The sequence below is a fragment of the Perissodus microlepis genome, chromosome 9, assembly GCF_051167445.1.
Source record: "Perissodus microlepis isolate ML-2025 ecotype Zambia chromosome 9, ASM5116744v1, whole genome shotgun sequence".
Lineage (NCBI taxonomy): Eukaryota > Metazoa > Chordata > Actinopteri > Cichliformes > Cichlidae > Perissodus > Perissodus microlepis.
In genome coordinates, this window is record NC_140469.1 from 26,280,586 (window position 1) to 26,304,384 (window position 23,799).

General features: G+C 41.1%; 1 protein-coding gene across 1 annotated transcript; it reads right to left on the reverse strand.

Annotated features, from left to right (window-relative positions):
* Positions 1-19,299: 19,299 nt before the first annotated feature.
* mc4r (melanocortin 4 receptor) lies at positions 19,300-22,441 on the reverse strand. The gene has a single exon (XM_084939799.1). It carries the CDS (start codon positions 21,916-21,918, stop codon positions 20,935-20,937), a length of 984 nt encoding a protein of 327 aa, XP_084795925.1. The 5' UTR covers positions 21,919-22,441; the 3' UTR covers positions 19,300-20,934.
* Positions 22,442-23,799: the final 1,358 nt, after the last annotated feature.

The window sequence follows — 23,799 nt, forward strand, 5'->3', positions numbered from 1 at the left end:
TTTAACTTTATCAATAAAACAGCTGCAGCTTTCACTACAGCACGTGTGGTACTTTAACCTTTGTACTGTTTTCATCAGTTCATTTTGCAGTTAACATGTGAACATGTTGGATGATCTGTCTGCTGTCACTGGGTGGTGCTGAGGTCTGAATCTGAGGGCAGCTCCTGTAATCGCAAAGACAACAGAACCATCAAACTCAGATATAAATTTTATCCCTCAAAATTGAAATAAAGCTGATTCTTCTGTCCTCACACACTCAGGATCTGAAGTTCTTCTCTTACATTTTTTTCAGTATTACAGTACACTACAGTAATTTAATCCATAGTTCCTGAGTAATGAGGAGCTACAAGGTACAAGCTTTTTTTTATTTATTTATTTTTTTTAAAGTTACTGTCTTTATTGTTATGTATGAACCAAGAATTATTGTGTGCTATGCAAGCCATCGCCAGTAGGGGGCACCACGCCCAGTTATGTGTGTGTGTTACTTCTGTGTTATCTCAAAGAAGTAGTCAACTTGTAAACAAACTATTGTGTGTGCAGTCTGACTCGGCATAAGCTCTAATAGTGTACTGACACTACAGTGGAAATATAACATAAATTGGCGACGAGTTGTGACGTCTGGAAGACTTGGCCGTCTACTGAGCATGAACTGACTGCGTGGCCGAGTTTGGACGGAAAACGGACGATCGCGTGGTGAATTAGCATCGGAGCTAGCTGCTAGCTGCTTTTTCTCCGACGAGTCAGAAACGACAGTGTTGGCTGTGGACAGCGGATACATCATGGCTGGAATGATTGGGCAGATGGACCCCTTTGATGATGCTGATGAGCAATGGGCGACGTATATTGAACGTTTTGAGCATTACATCCTTGCTAATAACATTCAGCCTGAGAAACGGGTCCCGGTACTGCTGAGTGTGATGGGTCCCAAGACGTACGGTCTGCTGCGTAATCTAGTGGCACCAAGCAAGCCTGGGACAATGCAGTATGACAATATTGTGGGTGTTTTGCAAGCTCATTTTGCTCCCAAACCGCTGGTAATAGCTGAAAGGTTCCGGTTCCACAAGAGGAATCAGGGGGAAAGAAGAAACGGTCGCACAGTATATGGCGGTGCTGAAAAGACTGTCAGAACATTGCGAGTTTGGTGCGTATCTGGAAGATGCTCTACGCGACAGATTTGTGTGTGGATTAAAGTGTGAAACTGTGCAGAAGCGTCTTTTGACTGAAAAGGATCTCACGTTTCGCAAAGCAGTTGATTATGCTGTGTCGGCAGAGACAGCAACACGTGAAGTGCAGCAGTTGAGTGGTTCCCTTAAAGTGAATGCGGTGCTGTCACAAAAAGGTGATAAATGCCGCCGCTGCGGGAAAATTAATCATACTGATGATGACTGCTGGTACAAAGACCGTGACTGTCACCAGTGTGGAAGGAAGGGCCACACGAAACGCATGTGCAAAGGTAGAGCCAGAAGCAGCCAAGATTGGAACAGGAAAGAGAAAGAGGGGAAACCTGAGCTGAAAGGCAATGCAGTTAAAAACAGAGCAAAGGACAAAAAGAGGAGAATTCATCATGTTGCTACAGAGGAGCGTGAAAGTGAAGGAACCAGACCCGACACTGATAGTGAGTTGGAGCTGTATTCTTTGTCTCGAAAAGAGAAATATTCACGTATCTCCCTAATGCCTGTAGTTAACGGGAAGAAAATGGAGATGGAGCTGGATACAGGGGCTGCTGTGTCTTTGATTCCTTGGGAACAATATAAAAGTATGCCGAGTCAGTTGCCGCTGCAACCCACTGACATCATGCTGAAAACGTACACTGGGGAGCCGCTGGCACCAGAAGGGGTCATCAAGGTGCAAGTTGAACTGAATAAGCAGCGTGCAACTCTACCCTTGTACGTGGTAAAGGTGGATGCTCCACCACTGTTTGGTAGGGAGTGGCTGAGAGTGATCAAGCTGAACTGGAAAGACTTAAAGATGGTTCATGCCAGAGAGCAAAGCGGAAATGACAATCTGGAGGCTGTGCTAAAGAAACACTCAGCCGTTTTCTCTAAGGAGCTGGGCACAATGAAAGGAATTAAAGCCAGATTGACTCCTAGGCCTGATAGTGTCCCCAAATTCTGTCCACCACGTAACGTGCCTTATGCTCTCCGCCCTCGGGTGGAGGCAGAACTGAAACGCCTGACTGAGCTTGGGGTGATCACACCAGTGGAGCATAGTGATTGGGCTACGCCCGTGGTCCCTGTCAACAAGAAGGATGGCTCAGTGAGACTCTGTGGTGATTTCAAGGTCACTCTTAATTCGCAGCTCTGTGTGGATAAGTACCCACTTCCACGCATTGAGGACCTGTTTGCTTCTCTAGCAGGAGGTCAGCATTTCAGTAAGCTAGACTTATCAAATGCCTACCTACAGATGGAGGTAGAAGAGGAGTCTAAGAAGCTGCTGACTATTTCGACACAAAAAGGGCTGTTCCGTTTCAATCGCTTGCCTTTTGGAGTGGCGTCTTCACCTGCATTGTTTCAGAAGGCTATGGATCAAGTGCTTCTCGGCCTACCATACACCCATTGTTATCTGGATGACATCCTCGTCAGTGGTCCAGATAAACAGACACACCTGAGAACCCTTAAGGCAGTTTTGGGCAGGCTGGAGGACTATGGCCTGCGTCTCAAACAGGAGAAGTGCCTGTTTTTCCAAGAATCAGTGGAATACCTGGGCCACATAATTGATGCGGCAGGGTTACACAAATCACCAGAAAAGGTGCGTGCCGTTATGGAAGCTCCAGCACCAGCTGATGTCAGCCAGTTACGTTCTTTTCTGGGAATGCTCAACTATTATGGACGTTTCATACCTGATTTAGCTACGGTCCTGAAGCCGCTGAATGAGCTACTCAGTAAAGAGAAGAAATGGCAGTGGACATCAGCCTGTGAGTCAGCTTTCCAGAAAGCTAAAGAACGTCTGGCCTCACCAAAAATACTCACCCACTACAATCCTGAACTGCCTCTCCGTTTGGCATGTGACGCTTCACCATATGGAGTTGGAGCCGTGCTCTCACATGTCATGCCTGATGGCCAAGAACGGCCAATTGCTTATGCTTCACGAACCCTCAGCAAAGCAGAACGAAACTATGCTCAGATCGAGAGGGAGGCGTTGGCAATTGTTTTTGGAGTGCGCAAGTTTCACCAGTATCTCCATGGTAACAAGTTCACCTTGCTCACTGATCATCGCCCACTGACCTCAATTCTGAGTCCAGTAAAAGGTACACCATCAATGGCAGCTGCGCGAATGCAGCGTTGGGCGCTCCTTCTGTCAGCACATAATTACACCTTACAGTATCGGAAGGGGGCGCATCACGCCAATGCTGACGGTCTGTCACGTTTACCTCTGCCCCTTGCACAGAAAGAGAAACAGGGAGCGGTTGAGGTATTCTACGCATCTCAACTGGACACATTACCAGTCAGTGTCGCCGAGATCAGACGTGACACTTTGTCTGATGTCACTTTGTCTCGTGTGCTGGAAATGGTAACAACTGGACGTTTTCCAGCAACAAAGGACACAGATCAAGAGCTGTCACCCTATCTGATGCGCAGACATGAACTCACAATACAGCAGGGATGCCTTATGTGGGGCGTGAGGGTGGTTGTGCCACCTAAGCTGCGCTCTCATGTCCTAAAAGAGCTCCACACTGCACATCCAGGGATGGTGAGGATGAAGAGCTTAGCTCGCAGCTATGTTTGGTGGCCTGGCATTGATTCTCAAATTGAGCTTCAAGCTAAAGCCTGCCACTCTTGTCAGCGTGTGCAAAAAGAGCCTGGGTTAGCACCTTTACACCCTTGGCTGTGGCCTTCCTGTCTGTGGGAACGGATCCATGTGGATTTTGCGGGTCCATTTGAAAGTCACATGTACCTGGTGGTGGTAGATGCACATTCCAAGTGGCCTGAAGTGCATATTATGGATAGCACCACAGCTGGTAAAACCATACAAGTGCTACGGGGTCTCTTTAGTCGCCATGGCATTCCCCACGTCCTGGTGAGTGATAACGGACCGCAGTTCTGTTCTGAGGAATTCAGGGTGTTCCTGAAAGCTAATGGAGTCAAACACATCCGCTCCGCGCCGTACCATCCTGCCACTAATGGTTTGGCTGAGCGTTTTGTGCAGACATTCAAGCATGCACTGAAAGCTTCCAGGGGTACAGCACCTGTGCAACAACGCCTTGACACGTTTCTCTTGACATATCGCAACACTCCCCATGCAACAACTAGAGAGACGCCAGCTATATTGTTCATTGGACGCAAGCTGCGCTCTCGACTGGATTTTCTGAAGCCCAGTGTGGCCGGAGCAGTGCGTCGGTCACAAGATGCTCAACAACAATGCCGACAGCAACACTCCAGGGACAGACGGTTCACTGTTGGCGAGCCTGTCCTGGTGCGTGATTATAGGAAGGGAGAGGACAAGTGGACGCACGGTGTCGTACTGGAGAAGACTGGGCCAGTGTCATACAAGGTGAATGTGGGAGCCCAAGGAGTGTGGAAACGTCATGTGGATCAGATGCTGACACGACCTGAGTCAGTATCTCAGCAGGTCACAGTGGATCCTCCGACAAGCTCTCAGATGTCACCAGCCCAGAGTGGTAGTGACACCATGCTTCACCCTTGTACAGCTCTGCAGGAAGAGACTGTTGAACAAGTTATGGGGACCACCGTACCTCCAGAAACACCCCAGTCTCTTAAATCATCACCGACTGACTGTACACAGGTTACAGAGTCTGTAAGACGTTACCCAGTGAGAGTCACCAAGCCACCCGCTCGTTATCGCGATGGGTGAGCGTATTAAGTAGTTCAGTGAGAATGTTGACGTTCAGAGACATTATTCTCAACTAAAAAGAAATTCATACAGAAAGCAACATTAGTTCCAGTTTTCATGAATGTTGTAATAAAAAAAAAGGGTACTACTTTGGTTATGGGAAATGTTTCTGCGGGTGGTGCCACGGTCGCATAGCTTAGTGGGGAGGAGATGTTATGTATGAACCAAGAATTATTGTGTGCTATGCAAGCCATCGCCAGTAGGGGGCACCACGCCCAGTTATGTGTGTGTGTTACTTCTGTGTTATCTCAATAAAGAAGAAGTCAACTTGTAAACAAACTATTGTGTGTGCAGTCTGACTCGGCATAAGCTCTAATAGTGTACTGACACTACAGTGGAAATATAACATTTATAGATGTGGCAAGAGACTGAAAACATGCTGTTGTTTGCACATATTTAATATTCAGGTCTGCACAGGAGCTGAAGCAGGGTGCAGCCTGTTGCTTTTACAGTATAATACTTGTAATAAAAGTACAGTAACAGTAATTAGTGACTGAGCAGCCCGGGGCGTTTCTCTTGATTTCTTTAGTAAATTCATTCACCTGCACAGCTAAACGAACCCTGACAGCCGAGTGCTCATTTTAGCTAGCTAGGTCTCAGGACCGAGCTAAGGACGGTAGTTACGGATTAGCTTACAAACACGTTTAACTTACCGAAAAAGTGCAGCGGGGCCACGGGTCCTTCTGTCGGGTAGTCCAGTTTACTGAAGAACACCTCAGGCTGTCAGGTTAAAACACCCGGTCGTGTTTTCGTAGCGTAAACGCTGGGCGTCCTCTCAGAGCCTACGCTCTATCTGCTATTCCCGAACAGAGATACGCAAGTTTCTCCGTGACTGGAGCTGTCAGTCAAAGCTCTTATGATGACGTTTCACCCCAATTTAACATCACCGCGGTAGGAATTAGAATCAAACTTATGGGAAAGGAGACCCCTTGAACATCAATCAGCATGATGAGAACTATTGAAAACAAAAGAAAGAATCTTTGGAAAAAAATTATCAAAGGAGAATTTATTTATTTTAGTCTGACCCCAGTCCCATCCGCTAACATGGAGGAGGCGGGGTTTATGACCTATACTGCAGCCAGACACCAGGGGGCGATAGAGACGTTTTGGCTTCATTTTTGGGGAGCTGTCGCGTCGTCCATGTTTTCTACAGTCAATGCTTATAGGACCCCTGCTCATGAATCAAAAAGACTCAGATTTTCACGTGCTGATTGGAAAACTTGCATAAAATGTATGCTCAAGGGTTAAATAAAAGGCAGTTGAGTGGAAGGACAGATATTGTGTGAGGAGACAAGTTAAAAGTCAAGGAATGTCAAAAACCTATATGGAGGGTCTTTTATAAACCCTTGCTGAATAAGAGGTCAGGTAATGTACAATGGAGGAATTTGCATAGGGGCATTGCTGTTAATAGTTTTGTGCCCAAGGTTAAAAAAGATGCAAGTGAATGATGTCCCTTTTATCCAGAGATATAATTTTTTTTTAATGTTTCTTGAATGTAAATGGCTTGAACCACTGTGTATTATGTTAAAACATGTCTTTGAAAAGTGTGGAGTGGCTTAGTCTCCATTGGCATTTTTGTTTGGTGCCAGTTATACCCCCCCAAAATAAATAAATAAATAAATTATTGCACTGATTTAGGTTTAAGGGGTCACTTTTATCATATGTTTTTTTATAATTTAACATGATTCTGCAAAATTGGGGTGTAACATGTTGACTCAAATCTTTGATAGACAGTTGCAGTTGCAGCGAAATTTGTGTATCTCTGATTGCAGCTAGAGTAGGGACACTGGGAGGAGATCCAGTGTGTACTTTCCATAGGTAAGGTGGGCAGTCCTTAGCTTTCAGGGGAGAAAGCTGGTGTTATGTAGCTACAGTATTTTCCTTTTAGAAATCATTACTTATTTCCAGAGGGTCACCAAGTTTTCCCTAAATCCAGTTTCTGGAACAGGGTTCACAATGTAGAAATGACCCTGATTTAACATCAACTGTTGCCATGTTTTTATTTGCAAAATTATTAAAATGCCTCTGTTTTTCTGTATAAGCATATTTTCAGCTTTTAATAAAGGTCAGTGATTGCAGGTTATTTTGGTTTTAACCTTGTTTGTCTGCAGAGTATGCCCTGTGTATGTAATTACCGGTTCATTCCAAACATCCAGCTTGTTTTTAAGGGTAATTAGTCTCAGTGCTGTTAAATAACATATTGATGGACTGTGTTGATGCAGCATGTTCTCACACATTTTTTTGTGTCTAGAATGATGAACTGTCCCTAAAAATGAAAATAAACAGTTTTTGTTTTGAGTTTGGTAACTTGACACCTTTTTATAAAACAAAGATCTGAAACCATTCCAGTTTTAGCACTTCGCTGCTTTAAATGACATTTGTCCACGTAGACCTATTTGCAAATCTGAGTGTCTTTCAAAAAACCCCACCTGGTGAAGTAAACACTCAATCAGTGGCATTTATTAGCATACAAATTACCACCTGTGAATCTGTTCAGGTTGGAATTCCCAAATGTTCAGTCCCAACAATACGACTGCATTGATTCAAACAACTTACATTTAATCTTGCTAAAAAGAAACGTTTGCATTCGTTTCACATGCATGCAAAACCAAAACGGATAAACACACAGTAATGGCAGCAATCATTTATCTTGAAGAATTGTTCTTTCAAATGAAACAGAAGAAAACATGAAAATAAATAAATAAATAAAAAGGTTAATGTTAATTGTTTTGTGGTTAAAAACTGGTTCTGAAGCACATTAGTCACCAGTTCCGTAAAGTCATCTAAAAGTGTGTGAGGTCCATTACTTACCTCTTGATTTACGGCTGTTTTGTTTTCTGATTATTTCTAGATTTCAGTGATACTGTTTCATTCATATTCAGGTCCCCACCGAGCTTTTGCAGCACAGATCTGAGACATTGCCACAAAGTTACAAAGAAAGGACTCAAAAATATTTCAACCACGGACATTGCTCTTATTTGTGTTTTTGTGTTTCTGAATTATTCATTGATTTTATACCTGTATAAATCCAGATATTTGTAAAATAAAATTGGTGTTGGATTGGGTTGAATTTGCATAGAATAAAAAACACTTAATATTAACCTATGGTTACGTTTGCATGCCCTTGATACACTGAATCATACATGAATAATCAGGTTCACATGTGTTGACATCTGAATGTACCTGTACCCACTGAGTAATTTTCTTTCTTGTTTAGAGGTCAAAAAGATGACTTACAAAACCATCAGTGCTTAAATTGATCTTGTTTGAAAAGCTCAATAGAAAAATGTCTATTTTTCTTTTTAATATGACTTATGTTTATAGTATTAAAAATAAACAAACATGCATATCTATGCACATCCACTGGCCACTTTGTTAGGTGCAGCTTTTGATCTGAAATATTTAATCAGCCACGTGGCATTAATGCATGTAAGCGTGTAGACATGGTCAAGACAACCTACTGAATTCCAAAACAAGCATCAGAACTGGGAGGAGAGGCGATTTAAGTTAAGCTGTTAGTGCCACATGAACTGGGGCAAATATTTCAGAAACCACTGATCGACAGAGATTTTCTCACATAAAAAGTAGGCCCTCAAAAAAGATAATATGACGTTTGTTGGTAGAGTGCTTCAAGCTGAATTCAAAAGTAACACAAACGACTACTTGTTAGATCCAAGGAATGCAGAAGAGCATGTGGACTACCCCAACTGGACAACAGAAGAGTGCTAAATATTGCCTGGTCTTGTGAGTCTTGAGTTCTGCTGCCACATTTGGATGGTGGTGTCAGAATTTGGCCTAAACAACATGAAAGAATGGATCTATCCTGCCCTGTATCAACAGTTCAGATTGCTGCTGATAGTTTTGGAGATATTGTCTTGGCACAGCTTGGTAAATGGACTTCTTATATACCTTATACACCTTATATATCTTATATCTTATATTTTTACTCTCCCAGAGCACTCAAAGCACTTTATAGAAAATGCAATTCACACTTTTTTCTATGCTTTAGTGCTTTTTATCTAACGTTGACACGCATTCATACTCTGATGGATGCATCAGAAAGCAACTTGGGGTTAGTATCTTGCCCAAGGGTATTTAGCCTGCAGACTGGAGCAGCCAGGGATCGAACCTTTTAAACATTATATGGCCCGCTCTCTCTCCTGAACTATAACAGTTTGGGTACCAACTGGGCATTGTTTAAAAACCACAGCCTACCAGAGTATAGTTCTTAATCAGCCTGTTCCTTTTTGACAACAACATACTGTCTGATGGCTATTTGCAGTAAGATGATGTGTGAAAGGTAGAAAGGTTTTCCCTGGCAGATTTCATGATCCAGGAAAACAGCATTTGTATTCAACAAAACCAAAAAGATTTCTTATATATTTAACTGCTCATGTTAATAAAAAAGTAAACGAAGAATGTTTTTGAATAAAAGAAAAAACATTTATTGTGTAAAAGTGAACGACAAAGAAACTTTTCAGGTAACATGGTAATCTTCTCAAACTCAAATAAAGTTCTAAAATAACATACATGTGCATAAATGTAGACGGGTTTCTGTATGTTGAAAGCAAAAGAACCAGGGTCATGCAGTTTAACCGAATCAATATCTCTCCTTCTCTTGGGATAATAAATGTATTGGTTGGGTGATGCACTCAATACTAATATGAATGGAGTTGGCTCAATAGAAGTAAAATCAATTGGTCCCTCAAATCAATACTTACCTTGATTTGGAAGAATGCACGTATAGTCAAAAATCCTGGGAATGTGATTGGGTTTATTCTTATTCAAGATAATTTATGAAAAGGAAAGTGGCAGATTACATAACACAACTTTTCTGAGCCTAATCACAAATACCTCAGTGTATTCTCTATTCTACAAATCCTTAAAGTTCTCCTTGTATCTGTGTGCTCAGAAAGTGAAATGAAAGGACATTTTTTCATTTTGAATTTATATAGTCAAGACACCTCGCTTTCTCCAGCCTCATTTTAAATAATGATCTCAGACTTCATTTTAATCTCAAGATCTATCTCAACAGTGTGCTTATGTTTGATTAATAAACCACTCTGACCATAAGAAAAACTTATTTGAGCAGCAAATAACTCATTCGCTAGTGATATAAATCTTAAACAAGCTTAAATTCAAAACATCTGCCTTGTGATTTCTTCCCAAATATACTATTGAAGATTGAGTGAAGAATAGCCAGGCGCCACTAGTGTTACTTTCATGATGCTAAGATTAAAGCAATTGCAGAGCAGACTGAAGCAAGACAAACACTATTTTAGGTATTTATAGACTAAATAGCAGGCCTACAAAGTCAAACATGCATCATGGGATTGTGCCGTCCCTGAAGAATGAGGTGGGTAAGAAAGATAAAAGTTCAGTTTCAAAATTTAATCCAAAGCTACAATATAACTCCTTCATAATGGGCAGCAAAATCTAATAATTTGTTTAGACTTTGCGTGGATACGTAGCGGTTTCCATGCCGAAGAAACTACAGTTTGTATTGATTGTAAGTTAGTTTTTTTCAATTAGATGTCAGATGTAAATACAAAGACCTAGGGATGGGATATTAATAGTGCAATCCTGTCAGTGTAAGCAAGGAAGGCAGTGCTTGCCCAGTGAACTCTGACAACTGACATCAAAATCAAAGTGCAAGCATTCTCTCACCTTTTATCAATTTGTGATGTCACCATTTGGTCTGTGGACCACTGTTTTAAAGGATGGAGTTAAGCTTTTTTCCAGTCATCATCTTAATTTTTTTCCAAATTTGACATGATCATAATTGTATAAGGCAGTTAGTGATGATTAGTTAACAACCAACGCTACTTCTGAGCAGCGAGCTTGGTAAGCAATGTGCGTTGATAACCGACATTAAATTGGGATTCAAAAATAAAAAGAAAGAGACTGAAAACTAAATGAAGGTATCCAAGAAACTGAACAGCAAACTTCTTAGAACAGCAAAGACAAAACAGCACCCACCTGTCACTCAAACTGGCACACCTAAGAATAATTTAATGATTGAGTAAAAGAACAAACATTTTTATTCACTTTCATGTCATTTATACTTCATATCTCAGCTCTCACAGTGGGCACCTGTTTTGTACTGTCAGTCAATCCCTCCAGACTTTAGCCTACCTCCTTGTTAAACCACAATAGCCTGTTTTTTTCCCTCCGTATCAAAATATGTCAAAATGTCTACACATCAAATACTAGAATTGAAGTATTAAAGGCACCTGACAGATTTTCATCTTGTCCAGCCTTGGCCAAAAGCGTTGTTGGCTGTCAAATCAGCCATCTTAAATCGAAACAGACTAGACAGATAAAGGTTTGTTAGAGTCGCCTCCTCCTGTATTCTTCTACACTCACAGTACAAAGCTGTGTTTTTACATATGTCTACTTTTATAGCATTTTCATCATCAAGGCAGTTTTGAGAGGTCATAGGAGCACCTATGTAGGACCTAGTTACATTTTCCTCCACACATTTTAAATGGAGGAAAAGAACAAATGAAGCCACTCAGTTTTTTCTTATGTGTTGTTATGGCGACTCCCATCTATTAGCTCCCAACTCTCATTATCACACAGATGCACCAGGGGGATGAATAAATGCAGTTACGCAATATAAAATCATGAAGATAAGATTTTAAATAAATACATACTGGATACACTGAGTAATCATCACATGATGCTTTTCTTTTTAACAGGAGAGTGTTTTGTACTTTCTGAGCTAATGTGGGTCCTTGTATGGAAGGCTGATTACAGTCATAGAGAATGTTAATTTCACTGTCCACTCTTTTTTGTAGGATTAAGAATTACAAATCTTTTTTTTCTATTTCTGTTGAACAATTACGGTTTTCATTTTCAAGGACGCCACACATTTTTAACACTTCAATTTAGTGCATTAATTGAGCTTAACAGAGGAAACCTGATGTGGAAATAAATTCCAGCATTATTTGCTGTGACTGGGGATGGCAAGAGGAGAGTCAACATGGACTAATTTGATGCAAGCAGCTTTGTGCACAAATCCTCAGGAGGCCTGGATGATAAGGACTGACAGAGCCACTAAGAGCCTGAGGCGAAGCAGTTCTAAAGGCCACACGGATGGAGAAAATGAAGGGGGTGGATGGGAATAAAAGAGTATTATCTACTTGTAATCAAATGTGAAGAATGGTTTAACAGTAAAAAAGAAATCTACACTGAAAATTCTGCCGTTATCTGCTGACTCACAGTATGGAGTGTGTACATGATGCATGGGAGGCAACCGGTGATGCTCTCTGGGTGAATTACTCTCTCAAGCATCGTAAAATACAGCTGAAACCTGAACTCTGCTTCTCACTGCAGTCTACGGTTAACCAGAGAAATGGAGCATTACTCTAGCTCCCTGAGAAATAGGTTTGGTGAATTTTGAAAAGTTTCTTTAGAACACAATAGAATGCAAATTGATGAAAACACAGGGAATTTATGGATTAAATGACAACTGCTTAACTCCACAACTGTGTTTATCACTGTAGGTGTGATCTCAACAGTAAGAAGGACTAGCATGCAGTCCAGGCAGGTAGGAGCATTTAAGGCTGATTGATTTAAAATCAAAGGCAAAGCAGATGCTTACAGGCAGATTGTTGGTGCAGGTAAAAGAACCCATCAGAAGGCTTTACAGGCTGAAACTGTAAAGGTTTCATGTGCTCTCAGAATCAGCTTTCTGTGCCAACTTTCATTTGTTTGTCCTCAAAGACAAATCAGATGCTACTCATAAACTGAAACTTTGGTTTTAGCCACAGATTCTATGACAAATAGTGTCCTTGATTTTGTCTGTATCAGTTAAACTGTCTCTCCCTTGAAATACTGGTTTTCCATCTAAAAAGCTGAAATGAGTATTTCACTCTTAAAATATGCACACCCCATTGTTTCTATTGTTATTCAGCCATTTTTGAACACAGCACCTGAGTGTTCTCCCTGGTTCTTCTCTTGTATCCTGGCTGTGACACTTAGATGGCAAATGTCCAAAGCTATGTCTACATAGAAAGCAAAGCGTGAGTACCACATTAGCATACCAGCAGCAGCAAAAGCAACAGTCCCCGGTGAGTCTACACAGGAAGCATTCAAGCACACAATAACTATAATTACATGGCTACAAAACAAGAAAATAGCATTAACAGTTTGTGGTGGGAAACTCATTCAAGGTGCAAGGCTAATGGAAAATTGCCACATGCTGAAAATGTCAGATTCTGTATAAAATCTAAATATTTACATGTGAGATAATAAAAAATGATCTATTCTGAGGTCAGATTTATAGTTGTCTATATATTTAGCATTCTGTTCTTACTTGGATTATATTTGTTTGCCTGTTTTTCTTTCAGACATATGCACAGGACGTCTAAAATGTCCACCAAAAAGAAATGGGAGAAGCATAAATCACAGGAGCCTGTGGTTTTTGTCACATTGGAGAAGATTGCATCTTGCACTTTGCTTTGCTCTGTTTGGATAGGTTAGGGAAAGATTGCAGTTCAGGTTAAAGCATTGGTTTGTAAAGTTTCCACTTGTCAGTATGACAGTGTTTTTGTTGGTGATGGCCAGGAAGAGGTAGATGGGCATTTCTGGTTAGACTGCTGAGGCAATAGGAAAAAACCCATAAAGCAATATAAACATCGACTAATAGTCAATTTGTGTGCCTTCATAGAGCATTGTGAAGGCTTACCTGTTACACCTGCCTTAGGAAAATGATCTCAAACATAAGCTGTGTACATATTTGTGGTGCCATGGGAATGAGAACAGACTGGAACACCAAGCCCAGTAGCGTGTCTAGAAAGTTTTTGTTGGGGGGGCCAGGTAGGGGCACAGATTTGGAGAAGGGTGGCAGATGTAATTGGCAGATAATGTTAAAAATAAATCTACCAACCATTAAACATAATTCAATAACCCTATAAACCTAATAACCGAATGCGCTTTTAACTCTTATTAGAATGAGGTTTTAACCACTACGGTGCAAAGTTTTTAGATACTGCATTGATAAAGTACAAGAGATACAATCAGTGCTTTGTCAGTGTTTATTCAGCATTCAAGGACAGCAATATTTGCATAGTATTTTTACTGACATATAGTGCACATATGTTTTGGGCAAAAACATTTTTGAATATTAAAATACGAACATTTTTAGCCGATGCCAATGCAAAACTTTATCTGCCTATTAAAAAAAGAAGATAATCTTCTCACAAACTGGTGTTTGATTTTGAAACAGGAAAAAAGTGGGGAAACAAATGAAAAGACTAACATTTGAATGAAACCTGAAAGCAATGATGATGAAATACAGTGAGCTGGCATGGGGACACTGCCAGTATTAACCTGCAGGGCTGGACTGGGGCAAAAAAAAATCGGGCATTTTGACTAGAGAGCAGCCCACCAGGTATTAAAGCCATAAAGCCTTTGAATGAAAACAAACGCTGTTGTGACAGTGATGTACAGTCTTTTTGGTATATGTATGATTTATATACATTTTACATCAGATAAAAACGTTTGTTGTAAGATTCAGATAATTATTTAATAAAAGCGAGACATTTTAAATGAGAATAAGAAAGAAAAGTATTTCTTTGTGCCCCCCTCTCCCTGTTAATGCCCTACCTGGCCCCCTGGCATAACTTTGCTAGACCCACCCCTGCACAGTTACCAGCTGTCAGCTACTTAGAAAAGGATCCTGGTGTTATTTGTCTCTCAGAACCTGTTTCTCCATCACCTGTTCAGCTCTGATGATTCAGTAAGGACATCTCCTGGTTTCATCTTCATGTTTCCCTCTCACCACATATCCAAACCGATATCATGACCAGCAGCTTTTACAGCTGTGGCTCCAGCAAACATCAGCTTATACTAGAAATTAATATTAAATAAATTCGAACAGCTGATCAAGCTTAAGCGTGCTGCTGTTGTTTAGCGCGACATCCGCTGGTTTCCTCTTTCTGGTGCAAAGTGGGCGATAAATAAACAAGAGAGAAAAGCTGATCAGCTGATCATTGATCAGTTTCATGATTGAAGTAGAAACAGGAGAGAGAGGGGAGAGAATGAGAGAAGAAGAGGCAGCTGCAGCGTAAAGACACAGAATAACTCCAGCTTTGTGTCTTTTTTTCATTATAGCGAAAGTACGGGACAAACTGCGTCTCTTCTCAGCTCAATACCAAACGCGTAATATTTTCTCTGAATGAGGGACCATTCCATTTTTAAGGAGCCGTTGGCAACTCTACTAACTAAACTTATGAATAAAATAAAGTTCACTATCAGTAACATCAAAGCACCCACCCAGCTGTATAGAAACTCCGTCATGCTAGCTAGTACCCAGTACGAATTACTGTAACTGACTGTAAAAAGTCAGCACAACGAAAATAAACTACCCCTAAACTTGGTTTATATCTGACCCAGATAGACTGCAGGTCATAACTTCTTACCTGAAGTTCAGTTCACCTGACACTCGGACCGGCGGCTGCCTCGGGTCTCTCCTCCTGCCTCCCCTTCCCTCATCCACCTGCAGGCCTCTGTGGAAGCTCCGCCATAGCCACCACCAAACAACTGAGTTATTTTTACACATCGGCCAGCATCTGGCCAATCCACCACCTCTCATTGTTCATGCCATTACAAAAAACAAACAAACAAAAACAACAAGTCATTAGCCCACCGGGCAAATGCCCGGTATGCCCGATGGCCAGTCCAGCTATGTTAACCTGCAACCAAATCTGCAGCTCCATACAGCAATGTTACGACTTGGATTATATCTTATAACTCATAACTCTTATGCTAGCTCCCCCAGTAGCCTACTGTCTGAAATATTCGAAGGTTGCAATAATTCTTTAAGTGTTATTTTTTCCTTGGTATTTTAATTTCACCGCAGTTTACTAAACTCAACAAACTTAATATTACTTACAGGGACATTTATTCTCTCCTCATTTTCTTTCGCCGAAAAATTGTTTTCTACCGTGCTCTCCTACCTTTGCTAACCTCATGCTCATAGTGCAGAACCCGATGCTGTATTCACGTACACTCGGATATCTGAGCTTCACTGTGAAAACACAATCGTACATTTGATATTTCATTGAGTTTTAGCTTCGGGGTAGCACCCCCCCCAAGCAAACCCGCTGGACACGCCACTGATCAAGCCAAAAATATACAGCATTGGAAGTAACAATTACCTGCATAGAAATATTACAGCAGTTTCTGAAGCAATATCTCAGAGGACAGTGCTGCTCTTTGCCCAACTTTAATGAGAAGTCTGTTCATTTTTCAGTCAGCCATCTGTTTTCTTCCTGTGTCTTGAGCACTAAAGTCTTTCAGGGCCAAATGCACGGATGGAAATTTTTGTCTTGTTGCGCAACATGGAATAAATCAACCACTTAACAATTTAAGTAAAAATCCTTCCTGTCTTTGCTGAATGTTCCAATGCACAAAGCCTGAGGATACACATCATGTTAACTATTTTAAGACACCAAAATACAATATCGGCTTCTTATTTTATTTAATAAGAATATGTATTAAAAAATTCTTTTTTTCCCTGTTTTTTATTTTTTTATTTTTCTTTGAGTTTTTTTTTTTATTATAGCAACACTGAAAGACAAGGTGCAAAGTATATTTTTTAGTAAAAGGAAAGCAGAAACATTTTGCTCATCCAGAACAAAACAAAGGTAATGCCAATCTAGCCTCAAACGACTTTGTAAAAACAAGTGTTCTTCTTAAAATTGTAAGAACAGGTGTCCTTAATCTCAAGAGCTGCTTAAAGTAAAGCTGAATGGAGAAACATCTTTATGAAGGCTGTAAGCAAGTCATCAATGTGTGCTCTGTGTTCTCATATCTGTCTGCACTTATCAGCTCTTCCTGCTGTTCTGTTTTTTTGCTTACCCATAAATCTGTAACATCAATCCAGTAATCTTCTTGCTGCTCTTTGTCTGTTCTGTTTAAAAGTTACTGATATTCTCTCATTCAGAAGGGATGTTTCAATGATTTTTAAAATGGCAAGGGTTGGTGAGAGGTTTAGGACTGGAAATCAGAACTTCTGTTACAATGAAAAATGAAATAAAAGCTCTTGAAATGTGGTTAAAAACTCATTGGGCCATGCTGATTTAAATGTGCAGAGACCTTCAGCTTCCATAAAATTGTATTAAGAGACGTCACTGCCCCATAATTATATGGCCGATTCAAGATTTAATACTGAGTTAACTGAGCTAATATAATATAATCTGGTTACAACAGTAAATATGTTTAATTTTACTGAGTGGTAGAAATAAATCCCAATGTCTCACATATCCTTTGTTCAGAGTTTGCAAAGTAAATGAGCTTGGCAATGGTAGACAGGAGACCAAACCACTGTGAGATACATGAGGGGGTCATGAGTCTATCTAAACCAGCAATGCCAAATATAAGTCCCGGGGGCACAACAGGATTCCCGCTGGAAGGCTTTGGAAAACTTCCTTTTGAGAAGGACCTCCCCTATGACCACTCATGCTAAACCAATAAAAATAAGTAATATTTAACCAATTAAATGACAGAAAAGTACATGATTTTCAACATCTATAGAAATGTTGGTAAAAAAAAAAAAAATAGGACAGCCTGCTCCTTAAGCATGAAGAAACCACAGGAGGAGGAGCGTCCCAAACAGAATCTAATTCTCTGTACTTCCAGTGACCTTTTAATAGTTATAGTTTGTTAGTCAGCTGCAGGCGGTGTAAACACTTCAGTTCCAATTACGCTGGGTCTTTTAGATAGTCAGCACCAATCTGAGCTCCTCATCTAACTCTAATATCTGATGATTATATTCATGAACTTGTTTTTTCAATTAGTACTCACTGCTTGTATCCACAGGTGAGGGCAGGAACAGTGATTAGTAAATCCTTTGGGCTTAGATGTCTTTTCACCTCAACAGACTGGTACACCATTGTTTTCAGCGCAGATGCTGCATCAATCTGTCTTTCAATCTGCTGCACCACACATGAACATGACAAGATACTCAAACCTCCTCTTGGGACATTTCATTCCCAATCTGAAGCTGTCAATTTCCCTCCATTCCGAATGACAAGTATGGCCTCGGATTTGGAGGTTCTCATTCCCACCCTGGAAACTTGTAAGTCACTTGCAAACCACTCTAACTGAAGTTGGAAATCAGCACCAACAGGAAGACATTAACTGCAAAATGGCCAGTCCTTGAGTCCAATCCTCACGAGTAAAAAACGAAACACCAGTATGTGAGAGTGAAGAGGAGAGAGACGAGCTATTTTCTGCTACTTTATTCCAATTTCATGTAACAGCCTGTTGTGATCTAATGAGTCACATGTGCTAAGTCAAGTGCAATAAAGAAGTTATTAAAAGAAGTTATTAATATTAAAAGAGTATAAGTAAAAGAGTGACATTTAAAGAATCTACTTGTATGAGAATTATGCTATGAATCTCAGTGCTGTTTTTATATCTGAATGCTGCTTAGACATAGAATTGTAACACAAGACACAGAGAACTGTTTTGAAAATTTATGGGCTTTTTTGCATGTTTTTTTAACACGTGCTCTAAAAAAATCAACATCTCTGTGTGTGTCCATGGTATTGGATTTGTGACGACAATGATCCATATGCATTACTTAACGTTGGGCTAGCACACCCACTGTGAAAAATATGCTTTTTCTAACCCCCACCCCCACACACACACACACAAAATCAATATATGCCAGGATATGCTGAGGCTGGTGGTCCGGCATAAATGTAAAATAGAGGCAAATGATGCATCACCCGTATATATATACACACACATATATCTACACATATACATACATATATATATATATATATATATATATATATATATATATATATATATACATATATACGGATATGTATATGGAATACCAATGTGTTTCTCAGAAGCATTAAACAGATTCATCCCACTCCCTGCATTTTCATCCCTTTAGCAACTTTTGGACGAATGATGTTTCCTTATCGGTGCTTCATAAAAACACAGAGAACAACCCTGATATTTTGCAGATTGAATATTTTCTTTGAAATAAATTAATCAGGCCCGTCCTAAACGTCTGTTAGGATTTAATTAAACCTGGAATGAAATCCATTTGTAACACTGATTCTCCCCAAGCAATATTCAGCAGCTGTTTGGAATGTGGCCCAAGGCTGCAAACTGAATCACAGAAGAGTTGTTTTTCAGAGTTATAAAGGTTTTGTTTACCTCAGTTTAAATTATTCAAGATAATCGAGAAAACAACCCTGTGGGAACTTCTGTTGCACACCAACTTTGGCTTCTTGACTGTGCAACCTCTCTGCTTCTTGCAGAGACGACAGGCGTATGTGGGCCTGAAATAAATGCGTTTGTAAATGTCTTTCCTCTTCATTTAAGTTGTTTTTTCAAGTAAAAGTTAATGACTTCATCTTTGCGTTGAGGTTAAAGTCTGCACTGCAGAGAAATGCTGATAAACAGACTTGTGGCTGAGGTGGCATTATGATTTATTGAAGCTCCTCTGCAGCAGTGATTCACACAGTGGTCAAGCAAACACCTTCATTGGCACGCATGAATCAAATTCCAGGCGAAGCTTTGGCCAGAAAATTACAAGGCTGCTTTTACATTTTTTTTCTTCTTTTTTCATGTGCATATAAATCAGCTTCAAGTTTAAAAAGACACAAATACATAAGGCAATATTTAAAATAGCATTCACTTACATAGTAAATCTGTTTGTGAAATACTGTCACAGAGGATACAGTTGTTCTTTTTTGTCACAGTGCAACATATTTAAGGCAGCAACAAGTTACACAACACATACATAAAAATACATTCAGTTTAGTCTGTTTCATTACATAAACATGATGAAAATAGTTTTTTATAGTCACATGTACATGCTGAAAGTGAGAGAACAACCCACATGTGCAAATTCACAGAAATATCTACACAAGCCACAAAGTCAAGGAGCTTTGATTTAAAATCAGCACATTTTATAAGTGGACTTTCATCGTTTCCACATTGAGGCTCTTTTTTTTTGGCTTTTTGCTCAGAGGAAATCATTAGTAACAACAAGTTAAAGCAGCTTTCTACTCATTTGTGGTTGTTGCCCTGCATCAAATACAGGAACGCAATCATAACAAGAAATGCTATTATGCCTGAGAAATACACTGACCTTTTTATATATATTTTACAGCTGTGCCATCCAAAATTTTAGATGATCATCGACAAATTCTTGTGCGCAAGCATTAGAAAAGGTTCTTGACATGAGAATCAGCAGGTGAACAAAGCACGGAGGTGTGGTATTTGTTGCTGGTATTCTTCTCATTTCCAGAACAATCTTGTTTGAGTGCTCTTATCCCCTACGAATGGCTCAGAAATTCTTGTGCAACACCTCATTTCTTCAATATAGCTTTTTTGAAACAAGCTGTTTTAGCCTGTTTTCTATTTCAGCATTGATTGCTTTGCCACTTTAGCAAATTTGTAGTTTATAACTTGGAGAAAAACACGTAAAACAGTCCAGATGTAGACACAGTTCCATGGAGTGCATGAGAAAGAAATGTACTGAGGTTTGAGGACTTTTATACATACATATACATATATATATATATATATATGCTTTCAATATGCACTGTATTTGTTTTGAGGAGAATGGCACTCCCAAACCTGGAGGTAGTCTGTATATACTCTGTTAGATGTGCCATATATAATTAATTTACTGTGGCATTTATGTTCTATGCTGCCACAATACTTCAGTGTCATAATCCTGCACATACAAAGTTAATAACAATAAGCAATATGTTAGCTCTCTTGACCGCAGAAGGTAAATAGAAAATATTTTCCGAGTGAGAAAGAGAAGCAATCTGCAATTGCTGGTCACTTCAAACTTGAAATTGCACTTATGAATGGCATTCACTACAAAACAAATTAGCACTTGTCTGAAGAGCAATGTGCTATATTACAAGATGTTTGTAAACCTACCTCTTCAGCAACCTGAAACCAAAGATGGGTGCCCAAATAAATCATTTACCGGCAACATGTGAGATATCATACTCTCAGAGTCCATGTTGGCCAGGTTTTGATTTAAATTGCAGGCTGTGGGGTCACAGCGGACACTTTACAGGCAGCTCACACATACAGCAGAGCATGTGAGCAGCAGAAAATCTCTTTGAAGGTTTTTCTCATCTCTTGGCTGCGAAAAGCATAGATGATTGGGTCAATGACAGAGTTACACATAATGAGGATGAGGTACATGTTGAAATGGGACATGAAGCAGGTGCAGTAGGGGTTCCTGGGGCAGCTGATCATAAGGATGAGGTGGAGGAAAAAGGGCGCCCAGCATACCACAAATACCCCAAGGAGAATGGTGAGGGTGATGGCCCCCTTCATGTTGGCACGCTGCTGGATGGGAGCATTGCCCGGTAGGGCTGCGATCCGCTTCATGTGCAGGCGAGCCAACAGGAACATGTGGACATAGAGCGATGCCATGAGCACCAGCATGGTGAAGAACATGGTGATGAGGCAGATGAGTACAGTGGTGCTTTCCGAGTAGATGATGAACAGGATGCCGGAAATGGTGCAGCACGTCCAGATGCTGCTGATGACCAGCATTGCACGACGCAGGGTGACAATGTTGTGGTATCGCAGGGCATAGAAGATGGTGATATAGCGGTCGATGGCGATTGCTAGCAAACTGCAGATGGATGCCAACAGAGAGCTACAGATCATAGAATCAAACACATTGTCCATGCTTTTAATCAGTGTGACAGGAATGGTCAGGCTGCCTCCATTAATGAGTGCTATAACAATAGTCTCTGAGGCATTAGAGACACTGACGAGCATGTCAGCAACTGCAAGGCTACAGATGAAAAAGTACATAGGTGAATGAAGGTTCTTGTTTTTGATTATAGCAGCAACAACCAGGATGTTCTCCAGCAAACTGATGATGCCCAGAGTCAGGAAAACCTCAGTGGAAATAAGCAGCTGCTCATAACATCCAGAAGATGAGTCTTTTTCCTCTCCTGATAAGTCTTTGTTAAATGGCAAATTGCCTGAGGTTTGGCTCTTGTTGTGGTAGCCTTGGATCAGTCCATGGTATTCTGTGGCATTCATAATGGCTTCTTTTAAATTCCCTTCTCCTTGGGTTATTTCTCCGTTGTTAAGTGTCCAGCTATTTTGTCCGTTTTAAAGTCTCAGTGTGTGTGGCTTTGGATCATCCTCATTATCTGGAGGACAACGTCTGCGCCCCTGAAAAGAAGAAAAAAAAAAGAGTAAAAAAACCTCTTAGCCAGTGCTCCTTCTTCCCTTTTCCACCCTTCTGGCGTTCCAAGAGGCAATTTTCTTCAAAGGTTTGCTGCAGTTATTGTTCTCAACAAAACACAGTCCCACAGCTCTCCTCTCATCTCTCCACTCTGGAGGGAAACAGTGTAGTGAGAAGTTAAAGTAAGAAGATGTGAGGCAGATAAGTGAAGCAGAAAGCAGCTACAAAAGCAAACGTGTGTGAGACTAATCAACAGTGAGCGGGAACATGAGAGGCAGAGTGCAGCAGCTCGCTGCACAACTGCAGGCAGATCTTCACCTCGCAAGCTACTGTGGTCTCACTCGCTCTCACTCGCTACTATTATATTGAACACACACACACATACACACCAACCCCTTACTCTCCTGGCTGCCTTCTGTCCTATCCGCTTGCTGATAAAGTGGGAGGAGGAGCAAAGTTTGGGCTGACGCATGAATGTAGATTTTAAAATGAATCAGATCCAATGCAACACATGAGAAGGCTTTCACAGTGTTTTCGAATCTCAGGGGATGTTAAAACATTTCAGTGAAATCTAATTCAACAGTATCGGTTTTCATATAATAATGAAAACATTAAACACCATGAATTAATGGTGTTTAAAAAAAACATCGGACAGCAGCACCAGCCCAAGCCTCATAGTGCAGGAATATGAGGTGAGGCGCACACTGAGGGTGGTGAACCCCAGGAAGGCCGCCGGACCAGATGGGGTTAACCACAAGGGTCCTTAAAGAGTGTGCAGACCAGCTGGCTGGGGTCTTCACTAAGATCTTCAACACTTCACTGTCCCAGTCCTGCATCCCGCCGTGCCTAAAGTCAGCCACAATTGTCCCACTGCCAAAGCGTACTAACATTAGCAGCCTCAGCGACTACCGACCAGTTGCTCTAACACCTGTTATAATGAAGTGCTTTGAGAAACTGGTCCGACGTCACATCATGTCCTGCTTGCCACCCAACCTCGACCCGCTGCAGTTCGCATACAGAGCTAACAGATCAACTGAAGATGCCATCGCTACAACGCTCCACACCACCATCTCTCACCTGGAAGTGCAGGGCCGTTACACCAGGCTGCTCTTTGTTGACTTTAGCTCTGCTTTCAATACGATACTCCCGGACAGACTAATAGTTAAACTGCTGGAAATTGGACTTCCTTCCACCACCTGCCGCTGGATCAGAGACTTCCTCTCAGACCGTGTACAGAGAGTTAGAGTGGTGCCTCATCTTTCCTCAGCCCTCAGCCTTAACACCGGCTCTCCACAAGGCTGTGTACTGAGTCCCCTACTGTACACTCTGTACACACATGACTGTGTTAGTTCCCACCCAGACAACGCAGTCATCAAGTTTGCAGATGATACCACCGTGGTGGGGCTCATCTCTGGGGGAGATGAGACGGCGTACAGAGCTGAAGTTCAGAGGCTGTCAGATTGGTGTGTAGATAACAACCTGGACCTCAATACCAACAAGACAAAAGAACTGGTAGTTGACTTCAGAAGGAGGAAGTCTGAGCTGCAGCCTGTCAGCATCAACGGGGAGTGTGTGGAAAGGGTCTCCAGTTTCAAGTTTCTGGGTGTGCACATAGACACAGACCTCCAATGGAGCTCTAACACCTCTGCGGTTTTAAAGAAGGCCCAACAGCGTCTCCACTTTCTGAGAATCCTCAGAAAAATGGACCTGAAGAAGGAGCTGCTGACCGTCTT